Source organism: Salvelinus alpinus, chromosome 24 (genome assembly GCF_045679555.1).
Source record: "Salvelinus alpinus chromosome 24, SLU_Salpinus.1, whole genome shotgun sequence".
NCBI classification, from domain to species: Eukaryota; Metazoa; Chordata; class Actinopteri; order Salmoniformes; family Salmonidae; genus Salvelinus; species Salvelinus alpinus.
The window spans coordinates 374,113-386,321 of NC_092109.1; the positions used below are offsets into that span (position 1 = coordinate 374,113).

Genomic DNA, 12,209 nt, shown 5'->3' on the forward strand with positions numbered 1-12,209 from the left:
ATTGTACGATCACCAATATACCAAATAAGAAGAGCCTGGAGGGCCTTCCCATGCTTGTTTGAATAGTTTTCTTTCGGCCTTGCATGCCTTTGTATTTTCCCTTCTATTTATTATTTTTACTTTATTATTTCTCGATACCATTCTACACCAAATAGATCGCCGAGATCGCCTTGGACCTTGGTAAGAACAGTCTTCCTAGTTACCTGGAAACCAGACATAGAGTTCTACATCGGGTATAAATTAGCATTTGAATCAGGAAAGTTTCCTCTCATGACCTCAAAGCCCGAATGTACATCAAGCTTGTGAATCCACAAACTTGTTTGATGCATTTGCTTTTTGTTGTAGTTGTTTCAGATTATTTTGTGTCCAACTGAAATTAATGATAAATAATGTATGATAATTTTGGAGTAACTTTTATTGTAAAATAAGCATAGAATATGTTTCTGAACAATTCTACATTCATGTGGATGCTACCATGATTCTGGATAGTCCGGAAAGAATCGTGAATAATGACGAGTGAGAAGGTTACAGACGCACAAATATCATACCACCAAGACACACTAACCTCTCAACATTACAATAACAGGGGATGTTAACATTTTTGGGGGGTATGACATGTGTACATCGAACTTTCTCAGTCATAATTTTTCACGGTTAATTCAGGACTATCCGTAATCACGGTAGCATCCACATTAATGTAGAAGTGTTTAGAAAAATAGTATATTCTTATTTACAATGAGTGACTCCAAAATGACACAACACATTATTTACCATTCATTTCTATTGGGCACAAAATAATCTGAAACATTGATGTCCTCATTGCATGCTAGGAATACTAAACTTTTAGACTACTTTAATACACAAGTGGATTTGTCCCAATACTTTTGGTCCCCTAAAATGGGGGGACTATGTACAAAAAGTGCTGTAATTTCTAAATGATTCACCCGAAATGAAAGTCTGCACATTAACCTTATTGTCATTGTATAATTTCAAATCTAAAGTGTTGGAATACAGAGATAAAACAACAGCGGAGCTCACTGTATCCACGGGAAAGTATAATCACATGACCTTTTCAAAGCACTGGTAGTGCGTTCAGATTTCTATCACCTGAAGCATGCACACAATATACAAATACATGCACAAGATTAATGCATACTTGCCAAGCTCGTGCAAGTGTTTACATGGTTCCGCACATGCTTCAGGTGATATAAACCTGAAGTCATTACTAGTGCTTTGAAAAGTTTATGTAATTATATCTTCCTGTTGATATACAGTACAATGCATACGGAGTGTTTAGACCCCTTGACTTTTGGGATGAAACAAAGGTGTGGTTGAATTTATTCTGCTACTGTGTCTCGGCATTCAAGACAACTGGTAACTTTGAAAAAAAAACAAGTTCAAATCGTGACGTCAGTGATCTTTAGGTTGGAAACTCTAAGCTCTAGAAAGATGCTCGAGTTTACGACTTGGAATTCCAAGTTTGATGACCGTTTTCGAAAAATATTTTTCCCAGTCGGAGCTCGAGTTCCCAGTTATCTTGAACGCACTGAAGTCGGAGACTTTAGAGTTCCCAGTTGTTTTGAACGCGGCATATATCACGGTGGCAAGGCATATGAACTAACAAGTTATAGAGCAAACAACAGGGTTCTCAGAACACAGGTTGTAATATGGCTTTTTTTCCCATGAATTTGCTTCCTCAGGGATTTTACCCACACACCGCTACTGGTGTGTAGTTTTCATCCACCGAACACTTCAGTTTATTGATCTAGGATAATTTCATCCTAGATCTGTGCTGTTCAGCCAGGACAACTCCTACCTTGAGCTCTCTGATCTGCGCCCAGATCATTCTGTGAGGATCTCCCCCACACGTCTCAATTCACTCCTTACTTACATCTCCACTTTGCCCTTAATTTGAACACTGCAGACTTCTTCTGAAATGGATCCCAGAATAGAGATGCCTTACAGACAGAATAAACTAGAATACCTAATGATTTTTTATTTTACCACCGGCACCGGCTGAATGTCTTTGTCTTTCTTTTTACTGCATGCTGACACCCACCCCCTTTTTTTGCATTCCTCCCAGGTATGCTTTGTGGAGTGCTGGAGTGTGTAGTGCTTTTGTAATGGAGTAATGGTGCATTTCTCCTATAGTTCTCTGTTTATTCAAAATGTCAGTGACTCCAAAGCCAGGAACTACTCTTTCACTGAAATGTTTTATTTTTTTACAAAAGCTTAGTAAAAGATGCAACACAGTGCCTAGGGTGTCATTAACATGACCCCGTAAGCCTCGGGTTTCCACGGCGATGATGATCTCTGCAAGAGAGCGGGAGAACCATAGAAATAAAAATAGTGGTCTGGGCGCTTTCTACATTCTAGTAAGTCTATTTCTACGAGGAGAACACTCTTGTCAGAACCTTACGGGGAAAATGTTTGTCTGGACATTATGGTGCAATTTTTGTTCAACTTTTTATGATTGTATTCTCATGTGCATTGGGGTTGTCTGTCGTTATGAGTGAACCTCATAGTGGTTTGACAGATTCAGTTGTTGGTGTCACTCATCATGTCAGTTCTTTTACCATTTGCATAAAACACGTCAGACCTACATGAAATCAAATACCAATGAATGAGGTTGTCTTTTTTCCCCCACTTTTCAGCAATCCAGACAGTTCTAATCTGGAGAAGACAATTGAGAGTTTTGGTTGGTAGTCACACATTTTTTCTCTTGAAAGAATGAATTGAATCAATAAAGTACAAGCACAGGTAAATAATTCACATTTACTGTAAAGCTTACAGTGTAATAAAATGCTCCTCTGGAATAGTTCATTTATTATAACTCTAAACAAAAAGAATCTCTACAAAAAATATTCAAATAATGACTTATAATATTGATACTTTCTCCCCTTTTCTCTCTCTTTTTAGACTGTTGGTAAGTTAGATTGTTTTATTCCTGAATACTGTGTGAAGATTAAATCTTGCTAAACGGTGGCAACACTAACGGTGGCAACACTTATTCCTATAACGACCGTAATAGTGACTAAAATCTTAATATTGATAACCCTCTGGATATTGTAATAATTAAATGTATCATCTCAGTCTGTCGGTGGGCACATAAGATACATTAATGGCAGAAAAAGATGCTGAAATAAAAAACTGCAGCAGAAAAGGTAAAAAGGTAAAAACAAGTCTGTTTTCGAGTCGAAGTCGTGGAACCTGGTTTATATTCTAAGTAGTCCTCAGCAGCGAATCACGACCTAGCCCTCCCCCCTCCCTCCAGCTCTCCGCCCATGTCTAGTCAAACAATCCCTGTCTGTCTTTCCGCAGCAGTAAGTGCAGGGTCTCAAGAGAAGAGGGGTGCATTAACTCAAATCAATAAAACAAAGGAAACGTCATTGTGTTACATCAGCCATTTCCTCCCTCCCTTCTTCTTCATAGTGAACAGTAATGATTTAAAGTGTTCTCATTTGCTCGTTTAATAGTAATAATAATGCTTTTTGGTATGAGATTTCTCCAGGTCTCTCGTATAAAGGGAGAGACAGTGGGTTGGTTGTCTTGATTTTCCTCAGAAGTCTCATTTTACTCTCACAGCAGGGGGGGTTCCCCGAGTCAGTAACAGTCTTGTGATGTGTGTGTGGGTTTGTGTGTGCTCATAGGGTCCTTGGCCAGCTAGCAGGCCTTTCCCACTCTTCCCTCTCTGGGGTTGCGCACACACACAACAGTTCCCCCTGTGTTTGAGGAGGCAGCAGGTGACTCAGTGTGCAGTTAATGTGGCCAAAAGGTGTGGTAGCAGGACGCAGAGCAGTTGGGGGACGAGGGGGGCCAGGAGGTGGAGGGTGGAGGCGGTGTTGCAGGCCTTGCCCCCCTCGCAGCGGGACTGTTGGCACAGCACGCCCTTAAACTCTGGAGGACAGATACACTTCTGATTCTGGGAGCACGTCCCACCATTCTGGCACAGGAGCAGCTCCTCGTCACACACATTAGCTGTAGGAGAGAGAGAGGGGGGGGGCAGAAGAGAGAGAGGTGAAGGACGTGGTAGAGAGAGAAGGTGTGGATGAAGGTAGAGAGGGAGGAAGAAGAAAAAAGCGAGAGGAAAGGTACATGCAGAGAAAGGGTGTGGAGGAAGGTAGGGTAGGAGAAAGGAAGAAAGGAGAGATGTAGTGGCAAAACGACGGTTTCATGAAAGATAAAATGAGGATGGGGAGCAAAGAGAAGGAGAGTAGTAGGATAGAAGGTGAGAGCGATGAGGTGGAAGATGAGAAGAGAGGACACGTTTTGCCACAGAAACAACAAGATAGGGAAGAGCGATGTAATGAGAAGGGAGCAATTAAAAGTAAAGATAAAAAGAGAGGGGGGGAAGAAAGAAAAAAGAAAAAAGAAAAAATGAATTCTCCAAGCCTCGGCAACAAGTAACACCTGCCTTCTTTTCTGCCTTCTATCTTTTGTTTTTCTCGAGCATGCATTTTCTCTGGGTCAGTTGAATGTCTCTTTTTAATGAATTAATGAATTACTTTTTAATTCAATGTCTCTATTTTTAATTCCTACTTGGTTCAACATGTCCACCCAAGAAAGCGAAGGTAACTGAATTAAATTACTATCGCCCCATAGCACTCACTTCTGTCATCATGAGGTGCCTTAAAGAGGCTAGTTAACGATCATATCACCTCCACCTTACTCGACAACCTAGACCCACCACAATTTGTATACCGCCCCAACAAATCAAATCAAATTGTATTGGTCACATACACATGGTTAGCAGATGTTATTGAGAGTGTAGCGAAATGCTTGTGCTTCTAGTTCCGACAATGCAGCAATATCTAACAAGTAATCTAACAATTACCCAACAATTACCTAATATACACAAATCTAAGTAAGGAATGTAATAAGAATATATAAATATAAATATATGGATGAGCAATGTCAGAGCGGCTTGGTTTTATCAGACCAGAGAATCTTGTTTCTCATGGTCTGAGAGTCATTTAGGTGCCTTTTGACAAACTCCAAGCAGGCTGTCATGTGCCTTTTACTGAGGAGTGGCTTCCGTCTGGCCACTCTACCATAAATGCCTGATTGGTGGAGTGCTGCAGATATGGTTGTCCTTCTGGAACGTTCTGCCATCTCCACAGAGGAAATCTGGAGCTCTGTCAGAGTGACCATCAGGTTAATGGTCACCTCCTTGACCAAGGCCCTTTTCCCCTGATTGCTCAGTTTGGCTGGCCGGCCAGCTCTAGGAAGAGTCTAGGTAGGGTAGGTGACCATTAACGATGGTGGTAGATGGGGCGCGGCTCTGTTGCGACCTGCAGTGTGTGTGACGTTTGGTGTGGCGTTATCTTATGTTTTTAATGTTATGTTTTTAATTTGTACACTTAGTGGCGTTATTTTATGTTTTTAATTTGTACACTTAGTTTACAAACATTCTGCCAACCATGGATTTCCAGTGGTGGGGTGTTGAACTGATCTTGTTGATCGTGTACATACCCGCTACGAACGGACTAAATAATGAAAACGCTGCTGGCAGCGGAATCCAATACAGCAGGGAGTTTTTACTACAATGCAACTCAAATACGAACGCGATGGATATCCCAATGGCCCATCTAATACCTGATTGTCTGCGAGTGGATTACAAACCCAAATGCAAACGTGGAAAACGCGGGGGAATCAGACAACGACTTAAAAAAATTAAGAACAAACTTCCCTTACCCACCACCTTGCTGATTAATGCCCAGTCACTGAGGGGGAAAGCGGATGAGTTGTCAGCGAATCTGCGCTTCCAACACGAATACCGGGAGGCCTGTTTGCTGGCATTTACTGAGACTTGGCTGGATGACAGAGGCCCGGACAGAGAAGTGGAGCCGGCCGGCTTCACCCTGGTCAGAGCGGACCGCGATCTGACAGTCACAGGGAAACTTCACGGCGGGGGCGTCTGCCTGCTTGTCAGGGACCAGTGGTGTAAATCGATCCTGGTAAGAGAGCGACTCTGTACCCCCGACATTGAACTGCTTTCTGTGTCACTGCGACCTTACTATCTGCCCCGTGAGTTCTGCCAATTGTTTGTTACCGTTGTGTACATTCAACCAAAAGCTAATATAACAAAGGCATCAGAGATTATTTATAATCTGTCACAGAAACTGGAATCCATCTCCCCCGACGCACCCAAATTTATTTTAGGGGATTTTAACAACTGTACCTTGCGCAAAGTCCTGCACACATACCATCAGTATGTGAAATGTCACACTAGGAAAAATAGGACTCTTGATTTGTGCTATGGGACAATACCAAAGGCGTTCTCTGCCACCACCAGACCTCCTCTGGGGACATCAGACCACAATGTGGTCTACCTCAGGCCAATTTACTGTCGCCTCCTGGAGAGGGAGAAACCCACAGTTAAAACTGTCCAGATCTGGAATGACAACAGTATCACTTGTCTCCAGGGGTGTTTTGACTGTACAATGTGGGAGGTATTTGAGGACAGCAGCGCTGATCTGGATGAACTCACAGAGGTTATTTCAGACTATGTAAACTTCTGTGTTGAGTCAGTTGTGCCTACTAAGACCTGTAAAATCTTCCCTAACAACAAGCCTTGGGTATCAAAACATCTAAAATCACTACTTGATAGGAAGAAGGCAGTTTATGCTGGGGGTGATAGACAGGCTTTAAGAGATGTACAACGTGAGATAAAAAGACAGATACTGGTGGACAAGGAGGCATACAAGCAAAGGGTGGAGAGGACCCTCTCCTCAGGAAACGCAAGGGTGGCCTGGCAAGGGATTAAATCCATGGCTAGCGCCCCCCATATAGGCAGGGGGAAAACCAGTGCTGACCTTGGGGGATATGAGGGCCAGAACATGGCTAATGAACTGAATGTTTTCTTCTCAAGATTTGAATCAGACAACTTCGTGTCGGAGGTAAAACAAATGGAAGCATCATTACAAATGTTTGAGAGAGTTGTTGTTCAACAGTCTGATGTTCTAAAGTTGTTCAGGGGATGTAACACATACAAAAGCCCAGGCCCAGACAAAATAAGTGGGCATGTGTTAAAGCACTGTGCTGAACAACTGGCTGGTGTTTTTACAGACATTTTCCAATCCTCACTCAACCAGCAACACGTTCCAGTATTGTGGAAAAAATCAATAATTATACCAATTCCTAAAGTATCGAATCCCTCTGTGCTGAATGACTATCGCCCTGTCGCTTTGACATCCTTAGTTATGAAATGCCTTGAGAAAATTGTGAAAAGTCATATTCTCAGTGTCACCCAGAAGCTCCTCGACCCATTTCAGTTTGCCTATCAGACCAGCAGAGGAGTTGATGATGCCATTCTTACCCTCCTTAACATGGTCTATAGACATCTAGAAGGTACCAAATCCCATGTCAGGGTTCTGTTTGTTGACTTTTCTTCTGCCTTCAACACAATCCAGCCCTACATTCTGGCACAGAGACTCATTCGGGACTTTTCCTTAGATGGGGGGCTGGTTTTGTGGCTGTTGGACTTCCTGAGCCAACGCTCACAGCGAGTCAAAATAGGTCCCCATGTGTCGGATATACGCAATACCAATACAGGCTCTCCTCAGGGATGTGTTTTGTCCCCACTTCTGTACATCTTGTACACTAATAGTTGTACTAGTTCCCATACTGACAGACACCTCGTTAAATTCGCTGATGACACTGCCTTGATCAGCCTGTTGCATGATGACGAGGAACATCATGGCCCGGTCCTAGATGACTTTGTAGAGTGGTGTGAGGAATCACACTTGGTCCTCAATACCAACAAGACCAAAGAGATGTGCATAGACTTCAGGAAGCGTACAACACCTACCTCTGCAACATCTATCAGAGGTCAGAACATAGAAATTGAAGAGGAATATAAATATCTGGGTGTCTTTTTGGACAGTAAGCTTCAGTGGAGTAAATGTACAGACCAGATCTACAAAAAGAGCCAACAGAGACTGTACTTTCTAAAAAAGTTGGGTTCTTTTAATATAGACTGTACTATATTGACTCTGTTTTACAAATCCTTTATTGAGAGTATTTTAACTTTTTGTATTGTTTGTTGGTTTGGCAATGCCACTGTCAGTCAGAGAAACATGCTGAGAAGGATTATTACCACAGCAAGCAAGGTACTTGGAGTCAAACAGACAGGCCTGGATGAGATTTTTAAGGTCAGGGCCCTCCGTAAGGCTCACAAAATCATTTTAGACCCAAGTCACCCCCTGTACCTGGACTTTGAATTACTCCCCTCTGGGCGCAGGTATAGGGCACCCCTCAGCAGGAAAAATAGAACGAGACAATCATTTGTGCAAGGTGTGATATCCCTCTTAAATAGCTCGGGCAAATGTTCCCATTGACCCCGTAAGGCCAGCAGGCTAGTCTTTTCTTATTTTTTAAATTTTAAATTTTTTTTTATTTATTGGTGCGTGACTGTTATTGAAAGTTGTATTGTCAATCTTGTTTTGTATTTAACGCCACTTTAAATGTGTACATGACACTGCAACAAAATTTCCCCATGGGGACAATAAAGTAAGTAAGTAAGTAAGTAAGTCTTGGTGGTTTCAAACTTCTTCCATTTAAGAATGATGGAGGCCACTGTGTTCTTGGGGACCTTCAAAGCTACAGACATTTTTTGGTACCCTTCCCCAGATCTGTGCCTACACACAATTCTGTCTCGGAGCTCTAAGGACAATTCCTTCGACCTCATGGTTTGGTTTTTACTCTGACATGCATTGTCAACTATGGGACCTTATATAGACAGGTATGTGCCTTTCCAAATCATGTACAATCAATTGAATTTACCACAGGTAATCAATCCAATCAAGTTATAGAAACATCAAGGATGATCAATGGAAACAGGATGCACCTGAGCTCAATTTCGAGTCTCATAGCAAAGGGTCTGAATACTTATGTAAATACAGTATTTCTGTTTTTTATTTTTAATACATTTGCAAACATGTCTAAAAACCTATTTTCACTTTGTTATTATGGGGTATTGGGTGTAGATTGCCATATCCCTGTAATGCTTACAGAAAATCTCATGTCAAGTTTTATTGAAGTGCTGTGGTTGCAGGTTCACCTGCATCATCTAAAGCCTGTTATTTTGGGGTGTTGATGTAGGCCATCTAGTGCTAACAGTCAGTATCTAAATAATTTGTGTGATATCCTTGACAGTGTATGTGATGTAAACAGAGAGGGACCTGAATATTTTCTGGTTTTCATCAATCTGTCCGCTCAAGAGGAAGCTTTGCTCTGTAATCTTTGTTCTGAAACTGTATCCATACCCATTGGATGCAGTGATCACAATATAGTGGCTATATCCAGGAAAGCCAAAGTTCCAAAAGCTGGGCCTAAAATAGTGTATAAGAGACCTTGTATAAGATTTTGATGTGACTTATGTGGATTATATACAAAATATTTGTTGGTCTGATGTGATTAATAAGGAGCATCCAGACGTTGCACTTGATGAATTTATGTTCCAATTATTGATAAACATGCACCTGTTAAGAAACTGACATAACTGTTTATGTTCCATGGATTGATGGGGAATTGAACAACGGTGTGGTTGAAAAAGATGGGACAAAAGGAGCGGCTAATAAGTCTGGTTGACTTACTGCAAATTGAGAAATGATGTGACTAAACTCAACAAAAAGAAGAAGAAACTGTATTATGAAGCCAAGATAAATCATCTCAAGTATGATGGTAAAAAACCTTGGAGTTCTTTAAATAAAATTATGGGCAGAAAGACAAATTCAACTCCATCTTTCATCGAATGAGATGGCTTATTCCTCACAAAACCATTTGATGTTGTCAATTATTTTTATGATTACTTAATTGGCAAAGTGGGCAAACTTAGGCAGGAAATGCCAACAACGAACAGTAATAATGAAAGAAAAGCATTTTGAATTGAATTTTGTAAATTTAGTGTGGGAGAGGTGGAAAAATTACTGAGGATGGTAGCTGACTATATAGCCACTCCTATCTATCATATCTTTAATCTGAGCCTAGAGAAATGTGTTTGTTCTCAGACCTGGAGGCAAGACAAAGTCATTCCGCTAAAGAGGCATCAAATCTAATTTTATTTGTCACATACACATGGTTAGCAGATGTTAATGCGAGTGTAGCGAAATGCTTGTGCTTCTAGTTCCGACCATGCAGTAATCTAACATGTAATCTAACCTAACAATTTCACAACAACTACCTTATACACACAAGTGTAAAGGAATTAATAAGAATATGTACATAAAAATATATGAATGAGCGATGGCCGAACGGCATAGGCAAGATGCAGTAGATGGTTTCGAGTACAGTATATACATATGAGATGAGTAATGTAGGGTATGTAAACATTATATAAAGTGGCATTGTTTAAAGTGGCTAGTGATACATTTATTACATCAATTTTTCATTATTAAAGTGGCTAGAGATGAGTCAGTATGTTGGCAGAAGCCACTAAATGTTAGTGACGGCTGTTTAACAGTCTGATGACCTTGAGATAGAAGCTGTTTTTCAGTCTCTCGGTCCCCGCTTTGATGCACCTGTACTGACCTTGCCTTCTGGATGATAACGGGGTGAACAGGCAGTGGCTCGGGTGGTTGTTGTCCTTTATGATCTTTTTGGCCTTCCTGTGACATCAGGTGGTGTAGGTGTCCTGGAGGGCAGGTAGTTTGCCCCCGGTGATGCGCTGTGCAGACCTCACTACCCTCTGGAGAGCCTTACGGTTGTGGGCGGAGCAGTTGCCGTACCAGGCAAAGACAGGATGCTCTCGATTGTGCACCTGTAAAGGTTTGTGAGTGTTTTTGGTGACAAGCCGCATTTCTTCAGCCTCCTGAGGTCACGCTGTCTGTGTGGGTGGACCATTTCAGTTTGTCCGTGATGTGTACGCCGAGGAACTTAAAACTTTCGACCTTCCCCACTACTATCTCGTTGATGTGGATAGGGGGCTGCTCCCTCTGCTGTTTCCTGAAGTCCACGATCATCTCCTTTCTTTTGTTGACATTGAGTGTGAGGTTATTTTCCTGACACCACACTCCGAGGGCCCTCACCTCCTCCCTGTAGGCCGTCTCGTCGTTGTTGGTAATCAAGCCTAACACTGTAGTGTCGTCTGCAAACTTGATGATTGAGTTGGAGGCGTGCATGGCCACGCAGTCATGGGGCGTCTGTGGACCTATTGGGACGGTAAGCAAATTGGAGTGGGTCTAGGGTGTCAGGTAGGGTGGAGGTGATATGGTCCTTGACTAGTCTCTCAAAGCACTTCATGATGACGGAAGTGAGTGCTACGAGGCGATAGTCATTTAGCTCAGTTACCTTTGCTTTCTTGGGAACAGGAACAATGGTGGCCCTCTTGAAGCATGTGGGAACAGCAGACTGGGATAAGGATTGATTGAATATGTCCGTAAACACACCAGCCAGCTGGTCTGCGCATGCTCTGAGGATGCGGCTGGGGATGCCTTCTGGGCCGGCAGCCTTGCGAGGGTTAACACGTTTAAATGTTTTACTCACGTTGGCTGCAGTGAAGGAGAGCTCGCAGGTTTTGGTAGCAGGCCGTGTCAGTGGCACTGTGTTGTCCTCAAAGCGAGCAAAGAAGTTGTTAAGTTTGTCTGGGAGCAAGACATCGTGGTCCTCGACGGGGCTGGTTTTCCTTTTGTAGTCCGTGATTGACTGTAGACCCTGCCATATACCTCTCGTGTCTGAGCCGTTGAATTGCGACTCTACTTTGTCTCTATTCTGACGCTTAGTTTGCTGGCTTGCTGCCAGCTCTTAGTAAACTTTTGTAAAACATGGTGTTTGACCAAATACAATGCTTTTTCTCTGTTAAAAAAATGAACAACAGACTTGTATCATTCTTATAGTATAGAGAAGGGTACTCAATATGTACTGCACTGACACAAATGACCTATGATTGGTTGAAAGATATTGATAATAATACGATTATGGGAGCTGTACTGTTAGATTTCAGTGCAGCCTTTGATATTATTGACCAAAACCTGTTGTTGAGAAACATGTATGTTATGGCTAGGGCTGTTGTGGTGACCTTATTACCGCCACACCGGCAGTCATGAGTCATGACCGCAGTAAAATTCCACAGTAATCTCCTTTTATGTACTCTGGACATGCTTTGGTAGTACTCAACTTGCTAATGACCATCAGGTCCTAATGGCCTGGTACTCAGGGCTCTATTGTCCCTCCATCAGGTCCTAATGGCCTGGTACTCAGGGCTCTATTGT

The 12,209-nt window shown here is 42.2% G+C and overlaps 1 protein-coding gene across 1 annotated transcript in view; it reads right to left on the reverse strand.

The window, feature by feature from the left end:
• Positions 1-2,755: 2,755 nt before the first annotated feature.
• Positions 2,756-12,209, reverse strand: part of LOC139551698 (netrin-G2-like) — a 147,476-nt gene continuing 138,022 nt past the window's right edge. Inside the window, exon 8 of the mRNA XM_071362964.1 lies at positions 2,756-3,978. Coding sequence (XP_071219065.1) covers positions 3,749-3,978 — 230 coding nt within the window. The 3' untranslated portion in view covers positions 2,756-3,748. The remainder of the gene's footprint in view (positions 3,979-12,209) is intronic.